Genomic DNA, 27,838 nt, shown 5'->3' with positions numbered 1-27,838 from the left:
AGTCACTCCCTGAAAACCCCTAGTTTAGAGGATAAAATTTACAAAAAAATACTTTATTTTAAGACAACTAGCCCCGGTCTCCTATACTATGGAAATCCAATGTACTTAAAAGAATACCATGGACCTGTCATGCTGCATGTGCAAAAACATGGTACTACCATGGTACTTTTTGTTTCGTGGTATTTCCAATGGAAGGGAAAAAAAAAGTTGCAGGACACTGTCTCTGTGCTACCTGTATAGCTTTACGCAAACATCTGCTGTGTGATTTTAGAGAAAAATTTAGGTCCATGGTACATTGGACAATGTTTACTTCCAACGCAAACACACGAAGAATGAGCGCAGAGTGACGCGGTGGATCACGTCCGCAGCTCGCCATCTCCATTCAGCCCGCAGCAGGAAGTGTGCTGAATACACCGAGAAAAAGACGGTGGAGCCGCCCGCTGAAGAAAAAAAATAGTTAAAAATAATTATGGCGAGCGACTGAACATGCCATTTATCCTCTGCGCAATCAAAAAGAGCATAAACCCCCATCCCTGATCTTTGTGCACGTCTGTAAGTCGGGTAAGTGGTTGCAGCTTGAAGGTGTTTGTTTAATTGCACACAATGGCCACATTCATTGAATCAGAGCTCGCGAGCCTCCGGATCTTTGTGTCGCTAGGCTGTTAGCCGACTAGCACTGACCTTACTGCTAAAAGCAGAAACCATTTCACAGTATATGCCGGGTGTGTATCGATTCAGTCAAATCCATATGAGTGTTATTTTAGCTACACGACTGTTATTTCAAATTTACGACTTCGATACGACTTCATTTTTACGAGACTGCACTGTTTGCTCTCATTTCGCGCTAGTATCGAGAGGGGAGGCTAGCGCGTTAGCTGCGGGGGGGTTGTCGCTGTCAGACAGACCGACACATTAAAATAATCGATGCGATCGCGTAAGAGCGCTGGATTTTTTCGCGCTTTCGAATCCACACACGAGGTAGACTAAATATGAGCACGAATATTTCGTCCAAAGCGTTTACAGCTTCGAAAATCAATTTTTTCTCCCCTCACAGTCGATCTAGCTGCTATAGCCCACCAGCTAATATTTGCACACAACGACGCGCATCCTGTGAAAAACATACGGGTCGGGATGTAAATTTTGGTCTCCCTCACAATGATGTACACACGTATTTGTCTACAGAAATGCACGTGTATTGAGCCTAAATGGATATACGGTAATTTCTGTTTTAATTCGGGGCTTTCGACGTCTAATTTAGTGAGTCTGGGAAGGGAAAATGACACGGAATGTCGGGCATCTGCTTTTGTCCGGATAAAAATCGGGTGTGGGAGCGTCAGGCCAAGGTCATAGCGAAGCGTTACACGCTTACATTTTATATAAAAACAGGTTTTGTTCTAGTGAACTAAAATTATTGTTATTCAGGTTTTATTGGGGGTCCACATACGTTTTGGGCCCATCCCGTTTGTTTCTTTGTGAGGTACGCCATTGGGAAATAACAAAATATAATGTATAACAACAGTTTTCAGTGTTTTGGGGTCTTAGATGAAGGGGAAAATAATAGCCAGGTTGTTACAAATGATTGTGTGTTTTTATGTACCCAGGTGATTTACCACTATATTCTAGTCTTTATCTTTAGTTTTCATTAGAGTACTCAATGTTTATAGGGTTCTGATGGTCATCAGGGTACTTTAAAATAGTGTTTGAAGGGATGGAAAAGTTATGGAGATGATTAAAATCTTTGGAAATGGAAATGTAGTGAATATATTTTTTTCAAGTTATGCAATAGCTAAATACAATGCATAACATGTTTCAGCTTTATAACATGCTGCTGTAATGTTTTGGGGGCTCATATACATATTTAGATTAGAGGAAAAATAATAGCAAAGTTGTTATGAATGAACATTAGTGTTTTTATGCACCCATATTACTTCTCACAAGGCCTCTATATAGTCTCTATATTTAGTTTTTCTAAGAAAGTTGAATGTCCACAGAATTCCCATAGTCATCAGGCAATAGTGTTTTCCAGGCCTGTGAATTCTTCTACACATTTTTCTAGTTTTGTTCTGCATATCTACTAGATATTGCTGCATATTGTTTTTGTGTGGAGTAAAACTTTCTTGGAAGCCATTGTGATGTTTGATTTGTGAAGCTTTTATATTTCTTTTAATTTTTTTTTTGGTCAGTTGGTCAAACACAGAATTGTCTGAATTATTAATTTAAAACTCATCAGTTTATCACTGCTTATGTAGTATGCGAGTTATAGATTTAGATGGTTTGAATTAGATTTAGATGGTTATTTCACTAATAAATACATATTACCACATTTTTTTTGGACATGTTACCATGATAATGCCATGTTTTTTTTGTGTATGTACAGTGATAAGTGGTTGCAGTTTTGAGTTGGGTATCGTTTGAATTTTAGCGATTTTGATTCTGCTTATCGATTCTAATTCTTATCGATTCCCGATTTAGATTCCAGTAAGGTATTCTGTGTCTTTTGGCAAAATGTTTTGCTGCAGCTTATTTCCATGAACAAAAATCAGCAGCCTAAAGAACACTAACATTTTCCTAGGGTTTTAACAAAAATACCACAGCAAAAACAACTGGACTAACTAATACAAATTTCAAGCATTATTAAAGACAAGTAAACAGTAATTAAATAAGAACAAATTAGCACAAATAAATACAACTGAACAAATTTTAGGTACAGAAATTGTAATCAGATGTAAAATAGCACTGCATAGTTTTCCATTTATAAATAAAATACAGATTAATCCTTATTAAAGTTACAAAAGTTATTCAGTCAAGATCAATGAGTGATTTTCTTTTTCTTTTGTTCTTTGACTAATGTTAATCAGAGGCGGTTATCTGTGCGCACACTTTGGAAGTGTGCGCAAAGAAAACAGTGCACAACGCGAGTGCCAAATTGAGTTCTCCTTTGCGTCGTCTTGTGCTTGAAAATGGTTTGAAATCTCATTAAAACGAGCACACAGGAATCGATAAGCAGAATCAAAATTTTAATATCATTACAAGTATCCGATTCCTGACCTTAAGTATATAATTCCATAATTGGAATTGATTTTCGATTCCCAATCCTATTAAAGTTCCAGTTAAATATCATGTATGTGAATCACTCAGTACCACGTGTATATGTACCATGATTTTACCAACAGGCAGGGCTTGACATTAACACCCTCCAAATGCGGGTGGATTTCAGCAGTGGCGTGTAACGTAGTCACTCTTACTAGCCGCTTTGGCATGTTGAATTTTATTTATAGTATATAGTATTGCTTCCAATACTAATTTTCTGCAGAATAGATACACGATTCCAGCTGTGCTTTCTCGTGCTCTCATGATTTCTCCGACAGCGAGTTGACACACAAACCCGCCTCCCCTCACTCGTTTCATTTGCTCCAAAAGAATATTTTTGTCATTACAGGGCTTGAATTTCTGCGTGAGATTGCATGTATTGCGCATAATTTTACTCGTTCCTGCAGATTTTGTACTCACATCCAAAGTGCATGCACATAAAGCCGCCTCTCAGTACTAAATTGTACAGAATAGATACACGATTCCAGCTGTGCTTTCTCGTGCTCTCATGATTTCTCCGACAGCGAGTTGACACACAAACCCGCCTCCCCTCACTCGTTTCATTTGCTCCAAAAGAATATTTTTGTCATTACAGGGCTTGAATTTCTGCGTGAGATTGCATGTATTGCGCATAATTTTACTCGTTCCTGCAGATTTTGTACTCACATCCAAAGTGCATGCACATAAAGCCGCCTCTCAGTACTAAATTGTGTTTTTTTGCTGCCTATTGCACTTAAACAGTCTTATACACACAAAATAATGTCAAAGTGCTGGTCTCTGAGTATTCACGTAAACACAGTCAGTTATGTTTTAAGTGAACATAAACATTTGAGAAAGAAAACGCATGTGTAACAGTATAATGGATCCGTGCATCAGGTCTTAAAGTGACAGCAGCCTAATAAACCTGCTGCCAAATTATGAGATAATATTAAACATATCTATATGGCAGTTTATTCCTGTGGTATCAATGTCAAAATTGTGGCCAGTAATAATGCTGAGTGGCTAGTACCTTTGGAAAACCACTAGCCAAAGTGGCTGATGGGCAAAAAAAAGTTAATGTCAAGTCCTGCAAACAGGTTCTAGTACTGCTTGTGTACTGATTGATCCTTTAAATGAGCAAACATAGTGGAAATAGGGTTTCTGTGTATTTGTATATTATTATATTCATTTTATTCTGTAAAGCTGGCCCCATATGGCATTTTGCAATATGGATTTTGACAGCGTTGATGGAGCTTAAGCATCCAGATGGTCTTGAGTCAGAGACCACTGTCAGGTTATATACCCTAAGGGTGTGCGTTTCTAACAGAGATCACAGATGCTGTGAGATGACTCTAGACTCATTCCACATACAGCAGGCTGTGCTATGCATGAGTGATGATCACATCATAAACACTTCATAGAATCTGTATTGTAACTTGTAGCAAAAAAATATAAAAGAAACAGTTAAACTTTCGGTGAAACTACAGTTTATTTTTTTAGGTATTTCCGGTAAAGACATTTGGATGATGTTTGGTACATTTCTTAATTTCTGTTATTGAAAATATTTTATATTAGGTGGCACTAATATAAAATATACTACTATGTATTTACACTAAAAAATAAGTACAATGTACTTATTGTGTTCATATTATATTCCAGAACACTTTTACTGCTATTGAGGTGGGATACGGGTAAGGTTAGGGACGGGTTTGGTGGTATGGGTAGGTTTAAGAGTGGGTTAAGGTGTAAGGGATGGGTCAACAGTCTAATTATAAATGTAATTACAGAAGATAATTACAGAAGATGTAATTACATGCAGGTATTTTAAAATTTAAGAATTAGTTAAGGCCACCTAATATGAAGTGGGACCAACATGATTTATTGTGTATGTTCTGTAAATTACATAACACTGTACATTATAAAAACTTTTTGTTAAATGGAAAAAATTATGCATGATATTCTCACCTCAGCCATTTACATAAGCCTTTAAGGATTACTGTTCTTTCAGTATATTTCATTATGTTTCCCTCGATACATTAAATCAATAATTAAAGTAATACATTTTCTTGATAATCATGAATGGTTAGTTTTGATTATAGCTAGTAGCTTGAATGTGATTATATGAACTGTTGATTTGAAATGACGGGTGATATCTATGTAAGATGCATACAAGAAAATCATTTTTCATTTAGAGCTGCACTGAAACTATACTTATGACCCATTTGAAGTAATATGATTCATTTTTGAACTATACTACTATTTCAAATTATTCTTTAAACCTAGTCGCAGTGTAGAAAAGACAGTTTTTGCCATACTGGGCCCTCTTTTTTGCCAAATCACCTCACATTGAAAGGTTTTGATATCAGTCACACATTGTCTGAACATAGGGTTATTGTTGAGGTGACTCTATTGAAGTTATTGTACTGACAGCGAAATAATGCCATACAGTAGGCTTGAGAGAGGCAGGAAAATAATCCAGTTGAGATTTCTAGTGTTTCAGTTTTTTAAATGGCCATTGTGTGTGGTAAAGGAATTGTGTGTGGTTTCTTTCATTCCAGTTGTGTGGTAAGATGAATTGTTCCCCCGTGGGGTCTAATTGAAGTGAATTTGTGGTCATGCATTTTATTTAGTTCTCTTAGAGCAAATTCCATTTGAATAATACTGTGAGATTTACGTTTTATCATGAATACAACAGTGCACTAATGCTGTACTGATGCCAAACACACTGATTTCTTTTATTGAACTCCCAGCTATGAATGTTAGATTTGTATCAAACTGGTTTTGTATTTAGATTGGAGCACAAGTAACCAAATTTCACTTACTTTAGTGATGCCCATATCAGTGGGTTAATTTGAGGAAATGATTTTATATGTAGTGCTGGCACTTAGTGACCCCTAAAAGCAACAGAAAATAAGAATCATGCATGTGCTTTGAAGAGCACATCTGATTGTTTTAACCTCTTTGAAATAGCTGAAAATGAGGACTGTACGAGGAGGACTAACCGTCAGTATCAAAATTGAGTTAATCGGTTCACAAAAATATTAAATGTGGTAATGAAATAAAATCTTGGTCAGTCTTAATCTTGGATCTGATGTGCTGCCAAGACCTCATCACATATGTGGCTTTAAATTAAAAAGATTTCCTCATAAACCAACTGTTATGCCATAAGATTTGTCAAAGACTGTCTATAGTTATGAATCTGGACATGAATATGGTACATAGGACAGACTTATTTACTTTGGCAGATTTGGCAGACTTATTACTTATACTTATTACTATTTGGCAGATTAGTTAAAGGGGTGTCGGGGGAAGACAAGGCATTGAAGTCACGGTTGTTAGTAGGAATTTGTATTTAGTTGTATCAAGGTGCAAGCTTCACTGTCTGCATTCTCATTCGTATTCACTGCATTTGCACGCTGCATATTTGCATAAAGTTTAGTTCTGCTAAACTTTGTTCCACTGTGCTACATAGACTTAAATCAACAGCTCTCATTGAAAATGCATGACTATTGGATGCTTGCAAATTGCTGTATCTTCAGCTGTCAAAGTAGCATTTCCAATGATACTCAGTCTACATTGAAATTCTTTGTCAAAAGTAGGAACAGCTCAATGGTAAGACAGCCAATAGTGAGTATCTGTTAATCAATTTTACCTAAAGATATTGACCCAAGCTTCTTGTTTATGAAAGTGCTTTGGCTCATTGATGTTTTTAGTCTTACATGAACTGCTTGCTTCAACATTTCTATTGGGTTAAAGAAGGACGACCATCCTAAGATGTAGGAACATTGCTTCTGCTTCAGTTCAGTTACTTCAGAGAGGATTTACTAGTGTTATTTGGATGACTGTATGTTTTTAGTGACTGCACTACTTCTCCCAGGTCCCAAGGCTGCAATGGCTCCAAATCACCATGCTGTTGTTGGAATGATTTCTGATTTTGCTTGATATATTTAGAGTACATTCTGCTAAAGCTGTCTTGTTCTAGGTGGCCTTTCCCATATGGATTGCAGATAACTGCTGAACTATTTTACTATTGTTAAAGTTTACATACTCTCATACCACAAAGCTAATGAATTAGCTTTTTTGTGCTGTTATTTAAAACGTAATTCATCAGTATCAGACAATATTGGATATTGTTTTCTTTTCTTTTAGAAGTCTTTTTTTAGTCTTTTTTTGGATTATCGTGATAATTGGGCTGAACTTTATCCACCGCTATGTACTGACAACCTATTTTGAATTGTAGGCTTATATTTATTGAATATACTGGCAATTTACTTAATTTTTGGTAAAGTTTTGCTTATGCTTGTTTTGTGGCTATGTAAACAAGCACAGCAGAGTTATCAGCCATGGCGTGTACAGTTAACATCAAATGAGTGTTGTGCAGGTACACAAAGCTGGCTCATTTCAGCTAATTTGAACCTGTGTGTCTGTCATATGACCTAAATGTGGGATCAAATGTCAGTGCTAATATCACATATTAATGTGGCTACATGTCTATCACAGTGAATGTTTTTTTGTCAAAGGCTCTTGGTTTTTGTCAAAGGCTCTTCGCATTCGATTTTTAAGATGTTTTAAACTAGCATTTAGATTTATAAAATGATTCTGTCATTCAAGTGTATTTTTTTCACCAGTGCATACATTAAATGATTAATATAATTACGTTGTTAAATTGAATTAATGTTATTTCTTTTTTGTATCTTCTCAGCTTTCCTCTGATGCCCCACAACTGTCCAGACCCTCTCTGAACTGCTGTGATCGAGTGGAATTGAAAGGCTGATTGGAGAGAATATCTGTCACCCAGGTAAAATGGCTGATACTACAGAAGCAGAGAGCTGAACATCACACATTGCCCCCTTTTCTTCTTTGTTCGAGGATCATTTTATGTGGACATTTCCCCCTTCCATTTCAATTTTCTCATCATGGCTATGCATGATATGAATCGTGCCAAGGGTTTTCCTTGCAAAGAATGCGACATCATTTGCCCAAGTACACCTAGCCTTCTGGAGCACATGAAAGCACACTATCATCAAGAAGAGAATGGCAGATTTGAATGTGAGCAGTGTGGACGCATTTTTAAGCATGCCAGTAGCTTGGCTTCTCACAAAAAAACTCATGAGATGGGCTCCTTCCAGTGCCCAGTCTGCACCAGAACGTTGCCCAATGCAGTGGCGCTAAAAAACCACCTCCGTGTCCACACCCTGTCTCCAAGTGCCCAAGCAGAAGAGGAGAACGATGACAATGCTGATGAAGACAGGGATTATAATTTAGCACAAGATCTGTCTGAAGCAGCTTTCAGGAGTCACATAAACAACAGTGGAATAATGCCTGGCCATGACCATGACAAACAGAAATCTCCAGGATCTGAAGATGCCTGGGACAGACCATTTAAATGTGACCAATGTGACAGGACATATCGTCATCATGGCAGCTTGGTTAACCATAAGAAGTCTCATCAAGAGGGCATGTATAAGTGCAATGTCTGTTACAAACAGTTCAATAATCTTGCAGCTCTTAATGCTCATGAACGCACTCATTCAAAATTTAAGCCCCCTGGAATGTCCATGGGGGCTCTTGTGCCTGAAGCACAATCTGACCCTCGCCCCCTTGGCCCCCAGAACGATGACATGGCACCCAGCTTTTGCCATCTTTGTCAAGTGGCTTTGCCTAATAAGAATGACTTTCAAGAGCACCTTTTGTTACATAATGCTGCATCATCTTCGTTGGGGCTAACACGTAGTTTCCCAGGGATAGTGCCTCATAATCTTAGCTCTGTTCGGTCTCCAGCTGTGAATCCTTATACACCTGCTCTAGGTGACTCTCTTCCACTGCCTCCATTACCCGACAAGCGTTATGACCCAATGCTAGGCCCTGCTGTTAATAACCCCATATATACTTGTGCATATTGTGGAGTGGGACATCCTGACTTAGAGAGTCTCAAAATTCATTATCTTACCCACGACCCTCATAACACAACCCATGCTCAAGATGGTCCTGCTATTTTAAATTCTGATGGACTGGCTTCAAACTCTCAACCATCAATATCATCATCCAATGGTGAGACAAGGTCTCAGGAGCAGTCGACAATTGATGATGCTGAACGCAGATTTAAGTGCCAAGAGTGCGGGAAAAGCTATCGACATGCTGGGAGTCTAGTTAATCATAAACGCTCCCATCAAACTGGTCATTATCAGTGCACTGTTTGCTGTAAGCAGTATCCACACTTAGCAGCCCTTCATAGTCACCTACGTAGTCACAAAACCCGGCCAAATTCACAATCGATGGGTACAGAGGGAGATTGGCTTTCCTCTGAGCCACTGACAGGTCTAGACTCTCAACAAGGCTTTGTACATTCTCAGGATCAGGAGAGTGGTGCAGCAACCCCAATTTCACTGCCTGGTAATCTTGGTGATGCAGCACACTTTGTCCCAGACAGTTCCCATAATAGTGGCCTGGATTCACTGGAATTCCATGACCGATTTGACGGCTCTCTCGCTCAAAGCAGTTCTGGTCACTCACCTCTTCCACACAACCATCGTCAACCAAATAGTGTCAACCAAAGCGGTATGACCAATGGTTACTTGGGTAACATAAACTTCCATAGTCCTGGTGGTGCCTCTCTGCCAGGCAGTGGCAACCTCAAAGAAAGTACTCGTCAGAGACGTGGTCACAACCAGATGCCGTTTGGAGGTCCTCAAGACAATTCCCAGGGCAACAGTAAGAGAATGGATAACAAAGATGATGATGATGATGGAGAGGTTTATCAGTGCACAGTCTGTGGAAATCATTACGCCAGCCTAAGGGCACTTCGTAGCCACTTACGAAGCCATGGGGTTAACCAAGGGGCAGGACCCTCCTCTGCCCTCTCGCCAATTGGTGAGCAAGAGTGGAGGAGGCGACAAGAGGGTAATACAACTGGTCTTTTGATCTGTAGCACCTGTGGCCAGAGCTTCAGCAGAAAGCAGGACTTGCTTAACCACCAGCTAGTCCATGGACCTCCCCGGCCAGATGGATCTACACAGGGCTTGGGTGGCACTAGCTCTAATTCTAATGGCAAAATGGATGGAAGGAACCACATTTGCGTTGACTGTGGCATGTTCTTTGCAGATCGCCATCAGCTGATCACTCACCTGTGTCCAGGCAAGGTGAGAGCGGGGGCATTGAACAAGGGTATGAATGGAGCTAAAGGGATGACGGGCGGTGCTGGTACCAGTGACAGCGGGGGCCCTGTAAACCCTCAGCAGATGCCAGACTCTGATCGGCCCCACAGGTGTGACCAGTGTGGAAGGAGTTACAGACACCCCTGCTCCCTGCTCAACCATAAGAAATCTCACAAGACTGGGGTCTTCCGCTGCCTTGTCTGCCAAAAACGCTACTACAACCTACTGGCTCTCAAGAACCACCAGAGGACTCATTTTGACTTAAAGAGGTTAGCCAGCATTGCATGTGCCCTATTATACTCTAACTGTTTAGTTCTCTTTGCATACTTTGAATGCTTATGTATTATCATGAGTTCCCCACTCATGTGATTACCCAGGTCATCACTGAATGAATAGATTTAATGAAATTTTGAGTGTCAAGGCAGTGTGCTTTGGTGATTTTTCCCAGGGCAGCAAACATAACTCATACTGATGTACACACATACACGCAGTTGAGTCTGAATTTCATAATGTCTGTACCCCATTTGAGCATTGTGTAGTCATCTTTGTATTTGTAAGGGGACCTTCCCTCTTTCTGTTTCTTTCTTTTTTTGAAAGTTCATTTTAACACTGCTTTCTTATCTGTTTGTTTTTGTGTTTTGTCTGTTCACAGGCACAAGTGTGAGGAGTGTGGGAAAGCCTTCAAGATTCAGAAGCAGTTGATAAATCATCTACGGCTGCACGAAGAGCACAGAGCGAAGACTGGAGATCGAGACCAACGTGTTCAAAGCATGTCTCATCCCAATGGTGGCCGCTATGAGGGAGGCCCATCGCAGCTTCAAGCTATGAGGATGGGTGATCCCAAAATTCAGAATCCTCCTGTGAACCCCAATTACGGTCAACCTCAAGGTTTCAAGAAACCGTATGCAGGGGCTAGGGCCCAGCAAGTGGATGATGGTAGCGGCCGCCGCCCCTTTGCCTGCGATCAGTGTGGACGTACTTACCGTCATGCTGGCAGTCTGGCCAATCATAAGAACCTACATAAGATTGGTGAATACCACTGCAACGTGTGCAACTCCACTTATCCAAATCGACTGGCAATGAAGAACCACCTCCGAATGCATTTCGCTCTGAAAAAATATACCTGCTCTGACTGTGGTAGGGGCTTCAGGAATCAGAGGCAGCTTGAAACACACACCAGCAACCAACTCTGTAAAGATCTTCCCGGTCCCCTTCCTGGTCCCAGCGTGCAGACTGCTCCTCCTCCAGCTGAATATGAATGCGATGGGTGCTCTCAAGTCTTTAATACAACCACAGATCTGGCCTCACATAACTGCAGTGCCCAGCTTCCTTCTTCCTCTGCCTCCCTCAACAGCTCTAATATGAGCATGGAGACGGGTGATTTGGGGTCCCCAGAGCGTGAAGAACGCCCTTTTACCTGTGACCTTTGTGGCTGCTCTTACAAGCATGCTAGCAGTCTGCTCAACCACAAAAACACACACAAAATTGGCAACTTCAGCTGCTCATATTGTGACAAGCCGTACTCCAACTATATGGCCCTGCGCAACCACATGCGAATCCACACGCAGAAGAAGCGGCATATCTGCTCCACCTGTGGCAAGGCTTTCCGGCTGGCCCGCTTCCTTCGGAACCACCAGAGAGTCCACGAGGAAGGCCACACCCGTTTTGGCTGCCCCACCTGCGGGAAGAGCTTCCAGGGTCGTTCTGGGCTGGCCAGGCACCGCTGCGGGGACAACCAGGTAGGCAAGGAGGGCGTGAGGAAGGCCACTTCAAGCACAAGAGAGGGAGAGGAATACCGGTTCACGTGAGTTTACGTCTGTTGTTCGTGTTTTTTGAAGTGAACTAGTAAAGATCACAGGTTTCTACATGTCTATTACAGGTATATGATCTCCAATCCGGCTTCCTCGGGACCATACGCGTGCCGGAATTCGGATTTTTCTGAAGTTTGGACAGTTTGATTAGTGGAGACCAGATAAGTTACCCCCCTTTGCTTTCAGTTAGCAATATGCATTAGATTGTTAGGATGTCTTGATATAATAGGTAAATTTTGATGTTCTTAATAGGTGGATGTGTGTATTGTACTAAATATAGCCAAATCATTAATTGATCTGATTGATAATATTCTAGAATGTATGGTGTAGTTTACTGTTGTTAGCATTTGAACATTCAGTTGCCATAAGTTCTCATACTGACCATATCAGCTGTAGTGCTTCCAGGAAAAAATACTGATCTAGGCCAAACAGCATCCATTTATTAAATGCATGTTTCGTTAATATTATAAATATAGCTTTGTTTGCTATTGTGGTGAAGCATAAAAATCAGTTTCATTTGCTGACAAGACAATAAAAGGAAAAAAAAGGAAGAAGCATATTTTATAAATGTGTCAACATACTAACACTAACACATAACGTTACATACATGATCAGAACAAAAATTCTTAGAGAAGTCAAATTCTGAAAGAAAAAAGGTAACATACTGCTTCACCACATGTGCTTAGTGCTTGGGAAACAAGTTCACCACACCTTTGTTATGTTTGATTCCGACCAGAATTCAGGTCAAATCCAAAAACCTTACTTGTTGCATTTATAAAGCTTCCTGTGTGTACTCATTCTGTACCTGGTAACATATTTACCATTTTAAACCTTTGAATCTTTAAGTATAAATACTATGAGTTTGAAAACATAGCGATTTTGCAGTACATTTTTATCAAAGAACTATATTTTATTTGTGATTACTAGGTTTGCCCTATAGGCTGTTAAAAAATACATCTATTACTACCATAAATTATATAGATTACTATACCACTGACTTCAACACCAAACACAATTGGTTGACACTTTTATCATCCATATTCAGTTTATTAACTGCTTTAATAGGCAATGCTATTGTCCAAGCTGGGACAGTTTTTTGAGTTTTGGCAGCTGGATTCAAGATCATATACCTGTACTTGTGTATCCGTCAATGCCGTTATCATAGAAGTCAACAACAAACTGTCAGGCTACTTTCAGACTAATCTAGGTTACTAACTATAGAGGGGTTAAAAGGACAATGAACAGGTGAGATTTACTTTTTCTCTCCTCTGTCTCTGTCTTCACAGATGTGACCAGTGTGGCCGTTCTTACCGGCATGCCAGCTCACTCCTTAATCACAAAAACACCCACACCGTCGGCATCTACCACTGCGCTGTGTGCCTCAAGACCTACTCCAACCTGCTCGCACTCAAGAACCACCGTCGCATTCATTCTGAAACCCGACGGCACCGCTGTCCAGAATGTGGAAAGGCTTTCCGCGTCTCTTCCCAGCTACAAAATCACCGCCGTGTGCACCAAAAGGAGCGGGAGTTTGCCTGCACTCTGTGCCAGCGGAGCTTCCCTACCCAGGCTAGCTTCCGGCTCCACTTGGAAATGCAACATGGCCGTGCCCCAAAAACATCGCAACAGCCTGGGGTTTCGTCCAGTGGCTCTGATTTGGGTTGGGGCTCTGGGCTTGACCTTACGCTGATGCAAGCCCAGGGATTGGATCCAAATGGGCACCCAAAGCTTAACCCATCACACCACGGCCCCAGTGGCAGCAGCTCATCTGGGCAACAACAACAACAGCAGCAGCAGTTACAGCAGAGTCGCAATGAGGCGGGGTGTAAGTCGCATGTCTGTGATCAGTGCGGCCGTGGTTACCGGCACGCCAGCTCACTTCTGAATCACAAGAACAGCCACAAGATGGGCACCTATTTCTGCAACTCCTGTCAGAAGGAATTCTCCAACCTGATGGCACTCAAAAACCACAGACGCATCCACACAGAACCCAAACGTTACCAGTGCCCGGATTGCGGCAAGGCTTTCCGTGTCTCCACCCAGCTCATCTGTCACCGCCGCATCCACACCAAGGAGAAGCCTTTCTCGTGTCAGCAGTGTGATAAGCGCTTCTCCAGCAAATCCAACTTAAGACATCATCAGAAGGTCCACTGGAACAGTTCGGCACCTTCTACTGGTCTGAACATGGGTACCACCAACTATTTGGGTATGCCATCTGGGCCCTTTTTATAGTGGGTTAAATTGGGGAAGCAGAACTTGCAGTTTGTTATGGAGATCCATGCCAAGGCTTTTGGAGGTGCCAAAACCCCCTTTTCCTCTCACTCATCTTCATCTCTAGTGCTTGAGGTGTGGCTGTGAGGCTTTTGTTGAACAGGTTGTTGTTTAGGTTAACAGAACTGTCCCTGCATGTACCCTGAAACATTGGATTAAATAATGACTGTTAGTTTTAGGTCATAGTGACATTTTCCCCACCCTTACCCTCATCCTAAACACCACAGGTGACCTTATTTGCATTTTCATAGTTCCCTTTGGGGGTGGGGGACATTGAGGGCCACTGCCTTCATTTCTGATACCAGCCTTTCGAAGAAGTGCAAACTAGCTGGCGTCTTGTTTTAATTCTTGAAAACGAATTGCTTTCAGATGAAACATTTCCATATATGTTGTGTATAAAACAGCACATTTCCCAACACGTTACTGTTACATCAGTATTGTTTTTGCGATGTCACAATGGGAAGATTAAATTGTAGCCACATTAGGTTCAAAATGGACACGTATTCCCACGTTCAGGGTAATGCTACAAGAAACAAGCTTTTGAAAAACACATTTCATCCCATGCCCAGCTACCCCTTTGATGACAGCCTTCAAAGCATTCACAATTTTCAATCCTAGACAATACAAAGAAAACATGTTGACTGTCTGATGAATTCCGAGACATGTCGAGCAACTTGTATGTTTAACAAGTAGAAGTAACTATGTTTAACAGTGTATAGAGCGTAATTGAAACGTCTTCAGTTATTGGAGGTAACACATTTCTTTGTTGTGTAGGACTGTCAACGTTTTTTTTTTGTATTCCTCCCCCTTTCTTTTGATGTTCTAACTTTTTTAACTTGTGTGTTCCTCGCAGCACGAAGATGAGCTTCAGACATTATTATTCAGCGGACGACAGCATTGCGCTTATTGGGTTCATTTCTTAGTGGCATCATTTGTTCGTTCTCCCTTTAATTTTATGATGTTGCTCAGAACCCATATTTTAAAACTGCAACTAACTTGCTAGTGTATAGAAACGATAGGTTGTGCTAAGAAAAAAAAGTGAGAAAAGCAAAAGGGGGGAAAAATGTATATTGATAGGCTTGTAATGGCATTTGGTTTTACCTTGTATTGTATTGTACCTCTGACTGTATTATTTACAGGAAAACTTTTATAAAAGATCACTGTAGTATGCATTTTATTTATATTAACACTTGTAACTGAAAACGCTAGTTTTAGAACTCCCAGTTTTAGGATTTCTTGTTTCAACCCCTCCATTCTCCAGAGGATATTGGACACGGAGTCAGGAATGGCAGGACTCCTAAAGAACACTTGTTATAGTGACTGTAATCTCCTATTTTGTTGCCATTATTTGTTATGCTTTTAAACGAACATTTCTGTCCCTTGTGCAATAAACAGGGAACTGTAATAATGTGTGTTTTGTTTGCAGTACAATGAGTGTAAACATATCACTGTATTATTATTGCCTTTCTCACGTGATGTCGTGACTGTCCCCCCCACGCTCATGTCAAGATTGGATGTGCCTGTTTCACTCTTTAAGCTCACACGTTAAGGAAAGTTTTTGTGATCATTACAATCAGCAAGGCAATCTTATTTTAACTCCTCAGTTACACCTTTATGGTAACCCATGTATTTATTTGTTTTGGGCTTTTTTTTTTATTTCTATTTTTTTATTTAATTGCATTTGACTATTTTGAGCTTGTTTTCAACCTATATTACCTGGGAGCACTGGTGCTAACTCGATGTATTTTGAGTGAAAATGAAGTTGTATGCGCTATTATTAGAGCATGGGAAGATTATATATTTATGTACCTATGCCCTTGCAAATTTTACACAATTGGATAAAAGGAAATTATTCCCAGGTGCACAGTTGCTACTTTGATTCCAAATATAAATGATAAAAAGTTTTAATATTTTTTTTCTTCCTTGTTTGTTATATATATATATATATATATATATATATATATATATATAATGCGCACTCGCACACATACATGTATATGTGACTGTATACTTTTTTTAAAATACATTTTGATAATTCATTTCCTAACAGAACATGTTTGAATTATAACCTCAATGCTCTCAAATAATAAAAATAAATAGCTGGAAAATTAATGTAACATTCACTTCAAATTTATGTGTGATTTTAAAGTTTGTCACTCATGGTTGGTGTTCTGAAAGAGTCACCATCCACCATCTGTTTTCAATGTCATGGTGTCTTTTTAAAAATGTTTATTATGAATCCATTTATGGATTTTAGAATGTTTAATGCACCTGACAGCTGGGGTAAGCAGTTTGTTTACTGTGGTTAGTAAGATCTTAGATGAGAACAACATATACCTTACTGTTACTTGTTTAATAAACCACATAGGATTTTGCTCTTGACGCTTGATTTTCTCACAGAATAATCAGACTCCATCTCTTTGTTCAGACTCATCGCTAAGTTAGATGATCTCTTGTTGCTAAATCTAGGTTTCATTCTTGAAACTTTTGAACATTCCCCACTTTTGATATATATACTATTTTATGAATTATGTAATACTGATACACTTAATTCAGAATGACTCACAAATGGGGTTGACAGTGATAGTCTTTACATTTAGATTTTTTTATTGGGCATTTTTCTTTATTTTTAGGATAGTGGAGTTTAGACTGGTGAGTGGGGGTGGGGTGCAATTGGGACATGTCGGACTAGCATTTGCGTCCCTGTGTGGCGAACAGGTCCTTGAGCGTGTGCGCGTGCACACAGTTATTTTATCTAAAAAGTGCAAAAGTCTATGCCACTATTAAATAGCTATGAATCAGCCCAAAATCAGAACCAGAGCAAATCAAATCAGCGGAAATTCAAAGACTTTCATTAAATAACATAAAATAGGGCGGATAAACGTATCACATATGTGTCTATGGGAATTCATGATGAGTGTTGCAGCGACAGCGACCACTACAGGTGCCTTAAGAAATTACAGCGCGTGACATCAGCTACAAGAAAAACGCGCCATTTCTCGACCTTACCGAGGGCCAGATATCGCATACCTCGCATATCCCAAAAAGGTAACGAATCTAACCATTATAGAAATTTGTTTTTATTAATTTTCCATTTAAATTTTAATCATAACATTTAGCCTATCTTAAAGGAGTAGTTCCCTCCAAAAATTAAATGTTATTTACTCACCCTCATTTCGATTCAAACCTGTGAACTCTTGAGGAATCTTCACTCGGTGACAAAGTCCGGCAATGACACCAAAAAGTACCATACAAGTTTCAAAAAAGTAGTCAATATGACTTAAGCTCTGTATCCCAAATGTTCTTTGTTTTGTGTGAGGAACAGACAAAAATGAAGCCGTTTTTCACTGATAATTTTGCCCACAAACCGAAGCTGGCATCAAGCGTGCGTTTCCGTCCAGAAACGGCGCGTTGTCGTATTGACTTCATAACGACATGGCTCACCTGAGGTGAAAATTATCATTTAATAACTGCTTAAATTTTTTTCTTCCCCCCACATAAATTTATCAAATGGCTTCCGAAGACTTGAAATGTAACGAGTTATACTGACTTTATGAGATAATAATCAAAACATTTTTATGCAGATATCCAGCTTATTCACAAAACATTATATTCTTTATAACTGCATATTGCTTTTGGGATACTGAGAATGTTAAAATGCTATGTGGATGTAAATTAATCTGATTCTCAGGCGCTGGGTGCAGAATACTCGAATCGTCGATGAATGAGTGAACTGGTTGATTGAGGTCTTGGAGTGTCCACTAGATGGTGAAAGATCCTTTAGGTAAGTTTTCACCTTCAGACAGACTTATCCATCTGGGTAATGCTCTGAAAACAAGTTAAGCTATTTAGTAGCCCAGACATGTTTCATTCATTTAATTTCAAAGCAACACTGCATTTGCTTGAGAGCAAAAGAATGCAGTTTTTGCAGCTTCTCAATTCAGATTCATTAAAATGCTAGTCTCCATACAGGTCCAGTGCATTCAATTGTATTGACAACTTATACCTGTTTTGGGGCTGTGAAGTCCATGCTTGAAATGTGTGTTTCTGAGGGTGTGGAGTGAAAATTGCATGTTTTACAACAGTGTTTTTACATCTATAGAAACTAAATGCATAATTCATGAATTGAGAGTAATATATCGAAACCTCTGCCTAAAACATTAACATACAAAGCTTGTAGCTCAAACAGTGCACAGTGACTGAATTATTTTTAAACTAAAATGTACTGCCTGTTGCTTAGCAACTGGAAAACCAGCCCTTCATACCTGCCAAGTTTGGCAAGTTTTCACTGAAAGGACTAAATTAATTAATTTAGAGTAATGATAAGTACTTGTTGGTCTTGCACAGCTCCCAGGGCATCTTCTGGTGCAATCAATAACAACGTAATTGAGCAAAACCCCATTATCTTTCTAAACAACTTTATCTACTTTGCACACAGGGGTCTGGGGTGAATGTGGCTGGCTTAATAGTTAATTGAAAGTGTGTCCAACGCTTTCCAGTGGATGAAACATCTTTAGCACCATTCAGATTGAATTAATTTGCTAAATGACATTTGAGTTATTTGACATTTGATTCAGATGTGACTTCTGTCATTTTTACTGAGGTGTCTATTATAAATTTACATTTACACAATTTACAAATTACAACATTTTATATATATATAATTAAGAAAAGAAATTAATGAGGCTCAAACCTGATGCTGCTACGTTCTGATCAAAATCTCTTTATTTTAGTTTTTATTTCAAATAGGATGCCAGCATACTGTAAAAAGTTGTAAATAAAACAAAGATTGTTGGATTAGGTTTTACAAGAAAATAATATTTCAATCTTTCTACTTCAAATTTTCATGTTAATTCAATGTGTTACTTGCCGTTTCTTTGTTTTACTAGCAATTTTTGAGTGAAAATTATTTCTATACCATTTTTTTCCCCAGTGCAGTACTTGAAACACCAACTGTTTTTATTTTACCCAGGAAGTTGGCAAACACATCTAAATCCAGAATGATGGTGCACCAGGCAGTGCAGTGTGAAAGTTAGCTTCAAAAACACTGTAAAACAAAAGTCAGTATATATGTTTGATGCATATACAAGCTTCTTTTGTCATGTTATTGACTTCCCCCACCCCTGCCCATGATCTGAGAAAGGAGTAAATATAGGGAAGACAACTACAGCAGTTGTACACTGGACAATCGTTTTTCTTTATTTTTTGTTTCAGTTCATAATATCTGTTTGTTGGGGTTTTTCTTTTTTCATTTTTCATTTCAACTTAAAATTTTGACACACTTATAAAAGACAGCATCTGCATAGAGTTCTCATCTTAAAGATCCATGGAGAAAAGAGGGAGAGAGAGAGAGATTGTGAGAGAAGGGAGGAAGATAGCAAAGGGTTTAGGGGAGGAGAGGGATACTGGTACGCCACACTAACCAAACAGAACAGCAAACAGTATTACAAGAGAGAGGGGGGAGAGAGGGACAGTTAGGTTGTTTGTTTGTATCTTTTTCCTTTTTTTTACAATACAGTACACACATACACACACAGAAAATAAAAGACAGAAGTTGCAATTCCAGTCAAAGTTGCAGAAATCGATTTAATTTCTTCCTTCCCATCCTTGGTGCCCATCTCATTGTGGTTTCTGCCCTGAATGCACGTTCAACTTAGATCCTAGTGGGGTGAGAAGACGGTTGGCGACACATAAAATGACGGCTGGAACCACAGTTAGTGGCTGTTGTTTCCCTCAACTCCCACAATAATATTGAAGTCGGCGTTCTTCAGTGCTTTCAAATGTGTGTGTGAGAAAGCCCTTTTCTTTGTATTGCACAGATGAGTGTTTTTCTGTTTGCTTTGAGCATTATTGTTTCCAACTGTACTTTTAAAGAAAACCTCTAAATCCCAAGAACTGTGCTCTTCGTATAAGACCAGCTTTATTTAGCTTTTGAGCTTCAGCCATGCTACAGTCTATGTACGTGAGGTTTTTTAACCGACACTGATTGTGAAAGCGTCCAAACATACCACGAAATGCACAAAAATGCCACTATTTGTTCTAAATTTGCCATTGCCAATGTGGTGGACCTCTGTAAGAAAAGCAGTCGAGTTGCATGGAAGCTACAGATGGTGTGCATTTGACCTGTAGACCAATCGATGGTGTACATGGAGGGAAGCACTTTTTTCCCCCAGAGTTGAACCGCTAACGGCTCTCTGAGGTAACACAACATATTGTATTGATTCTGATGTTAAAGTGTTGTTCCACTTTTCTTCGTTATAGAGCACCCTTGACATCGCTGCTTTAAGACAAGCGAGCGGTCAGTAGCAAAGCGCTGCGACCAGGGCAAAGAACAAGAAAATCAATCAACCTCACAACTTTGACAGGAACTATTTTAGTAGTTTTATACATGGACATGCAAATCATTTTTTCTCTCTTTGAAATATTTACAATAATTACAAGACAAAGATTCAGTTCAGATTGACAAAATCGCGAGCATTCAATATTACTACTAATATAACACAACTTCTCGGGATTTTTAAATCATCGTAGTTATATAATTCATCACATTTGATAATGGTATAATTCAATTATGTCATCCTTATCCAGTCATCTTCCCGTTCTAATTAGAATAGTGTTTTCATCACATCATTACAGGCCATCCTCTGTAATTGATGATCATTTTGCTGAAATCACAGTTTGAGCACCATCTCCACAAACTGTTTCCTCGTTCTAAATCTAACACTGAAACAAGAATACTGGTATAAAGTTTAATGGGAATATACATCAAAGGAATGACACAAAAGGGGATGAAATTAAGGAGGATCATGGCTGGGGCTGTTGAGAAAAATCACGATTGCAGGTCTTGGGTGCTCATTAGCCGTGGACCAAGAAGTCATATCCGTTAACGTCAAAGTCTTTGAGAGCTGTCAGTCAGGTGCGATGCATCTCCAAGACAGCTAAAGCACACGTGGAAACTAAGCAGCGAGGATTACAATACACAAAGCAGTCTACATAGCTGAGACGGCTTCGTTGATCATTCTAGGCGGGAGCGTTCTAGCTTTGTTGCATCACTGCTCGCTCGCCGTACAGATTGGGCGTAAGGGTTTTTTCTTCACCTGCAGTGATGAGGCACTCAACAACCCCAACCAAAAAGACTATTATGCAGTTAAACTCTAAAAGGTACATTGTTTTTTTTTATATATATATATATAAGTAGTTTGTAATTTTCACTCATTTACAAAATGCCTTCTCAATGTGCTGTGTTATGCCAGTGCTGTCTGGTCATATCAGTGTCTGTGTGACGAACATCCAAAAACAGTGTTGAAAAATGAAAATAAGACAACTGAGAAAACTTTCATCCAGATCTGTGCCCATGTTAGTTTACAGTTTTTTTTTTATTTCATTTTCTTTTAACCAGAGCTGATCTAATGTCTACGTCTAATGTATTGCCAGCACAGAGGAAGCAATGCAAGTGAGCTGAACAAGGGGTAAATGGCAACATAAACAGCATCATTGAGGGGAGAAAGAAAAAACAACATACAGTACACACAACATATTTGTTTTGTACGTAGCTGTTTTTGGAGAAAGTGCTTTAAAACGAACAGGCTTGTGTAGTATACATTATACATATTGTTCAGAATGAATATAAATAAATAAATAAACCTTTATAACGAGAACCTTGTGGAATTGAAAACATAGTAAATGTATACGCAAGATAGTTCACAAGATTTACGGGCGGGAAGGACTACACAATACAGTTGACTGTAACATTGTGCTCTGTACTCGCATAACGCTTTGGCTTTTTAGTCTTATTACTTTTCTTAACATTTGAATGAAGTCGGCACAAAACTGGAGCGCTAGAGCTGCATACCATAGACCTGCAGACCAGAGAAGCCCCTTGCGCCCGACACCGGTTAGCGTTGCGGTGCGACCGAGGGCTCCAACAGCAAACGAGCACACACACACATCCACACACACAAATGCTCATGCTCACTTATACAGCAACGTGTACGTAAAAAAGGAAAATATGCCGAAGGGACAGGGCACGCATACATGGCCTTTTGAGTTGCACAATTCGACACCGCAGCACACGACTCACAATAAAGAATAGTCTTACGAAAGAATTCACATATCATCACCAGTTAAGCACAACAATCAAGTTTGGGAGTACATCAGGGGAAGGGGAAATGAACAAGATGCGCAAAAATTATTAGTACCCAGAGTGTTTCCAGAGGGCGAGGAGGGGGGGAAATACGTCGTTTTACACTATGAAGGTGGTTTAGGAACAAAATACCTGACAACAAACAGATTTTGTATTCATGTGCACATCCACAGGGAACACATTCATGGGGACCACGGTAAAACTCCAGCATTGTCAGGGTCATGATGAAATAGGCAGGAGAAATATTAAATGAAGTCAATCCCCCCATCCAACCCTTAGAGATTCATAATAAATAATCATAAATAAAAAAACAAAACAAATAAACATATTATCAAAACGGAAAACAGTACAACCCAAAAAATGTGGCGGCATAAGACATTGTTTTCTGTGATTGTAAAGTGCACACATGATCGAGAGCCATGCAAACTAACAAAGCGAAAGTTGCATGCGTTAACAAATAAGGGCCTTCCAGCTATATCGTCTACTAAAAAACAACACCGACATACATATTTACCTCATTTTACCATACATGTAAGTGATTCGACACTAAATACACAGAAGTTTCAAAGAAAACATGCTGGACATTACTGGAATGATTAAAGCAAAATAGTCCCGGCCCTCTGCCTCAGGCTTTCCAAAAAAAAAAAAAGTGTACAGTATATATCCCCAAAATCTTTCCTGTTCCCTACTACTTTGCTTTAGGTAGGTAAAGGGGTGGCGGGACGGGGTGGGGGGGCTCCTGTTATATATTCTATGATAAGCAGTACATGGAAATGAAGTCCATATTGAGAAAAGGAGTGCACTTTCAGAGTTGGTACATGTTCTGTAACGTCATGAACATGAGGGTAAGGGCATTCTAAGTCAAGCCAAGAGGGATTCTGTATCAACAAAAGCAAAAAACAGAGCTAAAGTTTGGTTTTGAATTTTAGCCCTTGAATTTAAAACATGCAGTACATAATTAACCAAGCTGGCACTTTCTGTCCTCAAAGAAAAGGATGCAACGAATTAATGATACAGCTGTTTGATTTGTGTTTCAAAAAAAAAAAAAAAATCTTTGGACAAAATCAAAGCGTCTTATTCTAAGCTAGCGTTATCTTGACAAGATGCTGTCTCTCTGGGCGTTCAGAGCTGGATTTGAGTTTTTTCATATAAAGTTTGTGAAAATTTCTTCATATTTATTTGCTGCATAATAAGTGTCCTACAAGTTTCTTCAACAGAACTGAAGAATGCATCTACAGGAAAATATTTAGTCAGGTAGCTCATCAAGAGCTTGTATCATTGTTTCAGATATGTAGAATTTAATAAGGATCCAACTATCATGTCCTAGTAGTTATTTTTATTAGTGTCTCTTCATTAACTAGCACCAAGGTGAAAAACGTCAAACTCCCTAATCGATCCTTCAATACCAAAATGGTCCTGTTCAAGCCTATCCTTTATATTATAACATAAAATATATTTGCAATTCATTAAACAAGGCAAATAAAAAAATGCAAAACTAACTATTAACCGAAAAATAAGGAATATTAATTTCAGCAGACCTAACCACCCTCCAAAAGATAATATTTAGGCTAGGCGTTGCTTCAAGTATTGACATTTTTCTTTTCTCAAAATGTTCCCACTAAGAAATCTTCGGCGTAGACAAATAAATTTTGTCTCTTTTAGAATCATTCCATAGGTTGCCATGAATTAATTAAAAAAGCAGGGGCAAATCACTATCAAAACTGCATAGTTCAACAGTTTGCGCAATGCCACCCTATCGATCCCAGCTTTCTATATGTGTTAAAATGAAATGTCCGTTCCTTCACTGCCTACCATCTACAGTACAGCAAATGAAATCTTTATGTACAAACTTGGTGATATCACTTCCTCTCACAATTCGCAATGATGTGTGCTTTTTCTTTTTTTCTTCGTTTGTTTACGGTTGGGGTTAACCATAACCCTTACCACAGTAAAACTATTAAGACAGAAATTCAGCTATGAGGTTGACGGTGCTTTTAATCTACAGCACTCCATCGGTAATGAGCTAACAAGGTAATAAATGAGATTTCATCTGAATGCAAGCAACCACTCTGAACGTTAGGCCATTGAAATCGGACTAGTACTACTGTCTATAACATCTATGCAGTCAGTTGGTTATTATTCGTAATGCTAGTATGGTTTGCCAAACACCATGTTCTGCCGGAACGTAAAACAATTTAGCAGTTGCTGGCACTGTCCTGGAGGCCCCCCCAAAAATGAAAGCAACGCTAAAAAAATAAAATAAAAACAAAAGTTGAGTTTTATTCCTTTACAGGTAGTAACCCATGTGCTGCTTTTATGTTCAATACATTTACATGTACAGTTTGTAAATATTATGTGTATTTGAACCCACTTTTGTATATATTTAAATCAGCTAGTACGTAACATCTCCTTTTATTTATTTATTTTTTGATTGTTTGATTTTTGAATATTCAATTTTTAACCCTACCCAACCCCCGTTTTATGACAGTTTCCTTATCTCGTGTTTAGGTTGATAAAACACTCAGCTTTCCAAGTGTTTGTCTTTCTTCATGTCGTTTAGAAGCCCAGGGTTCCTCCAATAGTAGACGCCAAAACCACTCCCAGTATTACACAGCAGATGATGATCATGATCTTCTTCTGCAGAGGGCGAAAAAGAAGGAGAAAGAAAAATTAAACATCCAACAGATCAACAATCGTTTGGTTTGTTCATCTAGCTACTCTATTACTCGATTACGCAGTAGTACACAGTCAGCAGCATCACCTCATCTTAACCACACTTCAAATCATTAAATGAAACCATGAACAATTAAACCATTACCAAAGTAAATCATTAAATTAATTAAAAGTTAATTAAATTATTGATGAAAGGACCCACTCTGGGACACTGGCTCTTTGAATACTGACTGCATTTGAGAAGGTGGTGATTAGATATCGCGTAACTGTAAAGGCTAAATACAGTGCTAACATCATTCTAAACTTTGGAATCTCAAAAGGAAACATGTACTGAATGTGATGATGTCATGGAGGGAAGCTGTAAATATTATATTGTGCCAAGAGACTAATGCCAAACAGAATTAACTAAATGGAAATACTGTTGCTTGGTTGGACATGAATACGGAAAATCACATGCAAGTTTGAAGCAAGGAGCATTTACTTTGCAGCTTTTTATTGTGATCATCAGACTGACATGTACCGGGACCAAGCTTTCTTTAATAATTACAATAATTCCTGGCTCTTATTGCCAATCAAATTTGCCCTGCAGTAGCTGTCTGGGGATTTGCGACCCCTTGTCTCAGAAGTTGCACTTATATTATCATTGAAAGCTGCAATGTGCATGGTTTAATCTGAATGATTTTATCATTTGTTTATTTAATTACTATCCTTAATTGATTTGATTATTAGCTACAAATAACTGTAGATCAGTCAATCATTGACAATTCTAATCCTGGCATTTCTGAAGGTCTGGTAAGTGAATAAATGTAAAGATTATGTTTCACCAGATCTGCAATTTGACTCATCAGAAAGCACAGAAGTAGGTGGCATACCACCAAGAGTCTGCTGCCTTTTGACCACTGCAATGGACGTTAGCCAGCAAAACTGCAGCAAAAAAGCTGGGAGCAGACAGCATCTGTTGAAGAGCCAATGAGTTCCAAAGGAGCAATATAGTTTTTCTTTGGATGGTTTAAGTGGTTTAGGAATCATTTCAAAATGCTCTTCTATTACTCGTTTTTGTACATGACAGCTTAGGACTGAACCTATGTTCTCTAGAATGCGTGAATCATTGTACACAAAGGGCATAATATTGAAAGAAGTCGGGTGTAACAGCTGATAGTGTTTTTACCTTGCGTGCCTGACTCTGGTATTTGACAGCCTTCTTGGTGTCAGAAACTGCTCTCTCTACATAGTCCACAGAGTGTTCCACGTTATACTCAATTCTGTCAATCATCTCTCCCTGTGAATGACAAAAATACGCACTTAAAACAAACAACTTCTTCACAATATCCACATACACACAAGACAATCACTGTATCAAATGCAAAAAACAGAAGACTTGAAAGTTAAGATTCGCTTAAACACTTTATGCAGCCTGATTTCGAACCCCACAAGCGGTGATGACTGAGTGCACCACTTTGCCCTTTGAGCAAAGGCCCTTAAGCCCAGGTTGATCCATGGGAACTGTCCTTGTACCTTAATATGATGGCATTCTATAGTAATGTCATGTAAACAATTTCCATTGTCCTTGGTTGTGTGGAAATATATATAAATGTCTATCTGTGAATTACATTTGAAAGAGCATCACTTTGGAGCGCAAAACACTTGAAGTCTAGTTTTCGTCCAGCCCGTGTTTACATCCAGAATTATAAAATGGTGCATCAGTGATTGGCCAAGCCTGACAGATGTGGCCATTATGAATTGTACTATTTAATTTTTTTTTGTTAATTAAAATAAAGCTAATATAAAATAAAATATAAATATTAAATGGAAAACTTAAATGAAAATTCAAAATTATTTCTTGGCAACTAACTGAAATAAATACTATATAAATAATATATATATATTTTGTGTTCAGCAAAAGAAAGAAATTCATACAGCTTTGGAACAACTTGAGGGTGAGTAAATGAGAGAATTTTTGGGTGAACTATCCCTTTAAATGTCACTTCATGCAGGTTTGGAACGACATAATGTTAACAAATATAGAGTTTTCATTTTGCCTGAACTATTCCTTCAACTACTTCCAGACATGAATGGCAAAATTTCTCAAATTGACAATCCTTTATATACTTTACTAACAGCCTTGTGAAAGGGACTAGCATTTGTTCAAATAGTATTTGGAGCATTTTTGCTCAGAAGAAATGTTGGACTCTTGGTTGTACCTGACTCTCCACCAGCATGGCCATGTCCACAAACATGTCGTGGAGCTCACGGATGCTGTTCTCCAACTTGATGATCTCAGTGTGTCGGGTCTCAATCTCATTTAGTGCCTGCTTGGTCATCTGGGAGTCCATTTTGATCTGTTAAACAGAGAATATGAGAAAAAGTTCATAGCAGCAGGTTAAGTTATTATTACTAAACATACATTGGCACATATAGATTTTTTGCACTTAAAACAGTCAACAAATTGTGAATATGCTTCCATGGAAACCCAATTTATAGTTCCTGTCCCAAATAGCACACTTGGACTCCCTAGCATGCCTGGGATGTGTATCAGTGTAGGGTGTCTCATTTACAGTTTTAGTTTTCTTTAGGGCTACTTTGCACTTTTGCAAAGCCCACTTTTCAGTGGATTATTACCAAACAGTTAATGTGCCATATGTGCACATTCAGAGGAGTACCGTAAGGGCTCGGGCTACTATTTGTGACGGGACCTTAGTAAAATTACATTTTAAAGT

At 38.9% G+C, this 27,838-nt stretch overlaps 3 protein-coding genes and 1 long non-coding RNA gene across 16 annotated transcripts in view; 2 read left to right on the top strand and 2 right to left on the bottom strand.

Moving 5' to 3' along the window:
* gnb3b (guanine nucleotide binding protein (G protein), beta polypeptide 3b) overlaps positions 1-17,727 on the bottom strand; it is a 36,846-nt gene extending 19,119 nt beyond the window's left edge. For both annotated transcript variants that reach the window (XM_051873443.1, XM_051873444.1), the window contains exon 1: positions 17,475-17,727. The gene's annotated coding sequence lies outside the window, so the exon portion shown is untranslated. The remainder of the gene's footprint in view (positions 1-17,474) is intronic.
* Positions 217-16,687, top strand: si:dkey-89b17.4 (zinc finger protein 62 homolog). 12 transcript variants are annotated; one of them, XM_051873430.1, is made up of 5 exons: positions 219-561; positions 7,772-10,492; positions 10,876-11,962; positions 12,103-12,196; positions 13,320-13,542. In XM_051873430.1, the coding sequence occupies exons 2-4, from the start codon at positions 7,986-7,988 to the stop codon at positions 12,163-12,165; spliced, it is 3,657 nt and encodes a 1,218-aa protein (XP_051729390.1). In that variant the 5' UTR covers positions 219-561; positions 7,772-7,985; the 3' UTR covers positions 12,166-12,196; positions 13,320-13,542. The 12 variants fall into 12 exon arrangements, with proteins under 12 accessions (XP_051729391.1, XP_051729390.1, XP_051729389.1 ...); XM_051873429.1 differs by having other exon boundaries at positions 10,876-12,027; XM_051873432.1 differs by lacking the exon at positions 12,103-12,196 and having other exon boundaries at positions 327-561; positions 7,772-7,867; positions 10,171-10,492; positions 10,876-12,027; positions 13,321-16,687.
* The window catches only part of LOC127501465 (uncharacterized), a 57,956-nt gene continuing 47,121 nt past the window's right edge, over positions 17,004-27,838 (top strand). The window contains exons 1-2 of the long non-coding RNA XR_007926611.1: positions 17,004-17,353; positions 17,997-18,089. This is a non-coding gene — a long non-coding RNA (uncharacterized LOC127501465). The remainder of the gene's footprint in view (positions 17,354-17,996; positions 18,090-27,838) is intronic.
* stx1b (syntaxin 1B) overlaps positions 19,479-27,838 on the bottom strand; it is a 42,857-nt gene continuing 34,497 nt past the window's right edge. Inside the window, exons 8-10 of the mRNA XM_051873445.1 lie at positions 27,323-27,460; positions 26,290-26,400; positions 19,479-25,085 (exon numbers count right to left, since the gene is read on the bottom strand). Coding sequence (XP_051729405.1) covers positions 25,005-25,085; positions 26,290-26,400; positions 27,323-27,460 — 330 coding nt within the window. The 3' untranslated portion in view covers positions 19,479-25,004. The remainder of the gene's footprint in view (positions 25,086-26,289; positions 26,401-27,322; positions 27,461-27,838) is intronic.

Source organism: Ctenopharyngodon idella, chromosome 19 (genome assembly GCF_019924925.1).
Source record: "Ctenopharyngodon idella isolate HZGC_01 chromosome 19, HZGC01, whole genome shotgun sequence".
Classification (NCBI taxonomy): Eukaryota; Metazoa; Chordata; class Actinopteri; order Cypriniformes; family Xenocyprididae; genus Ctenopharyngodon; species Ctenopharyngodon idella.
The sequence above is the reverse complement of the archived record's forward strand: the minus strand, read 5'-3'. Positions and strand labels throughout refer to the sequence as shown.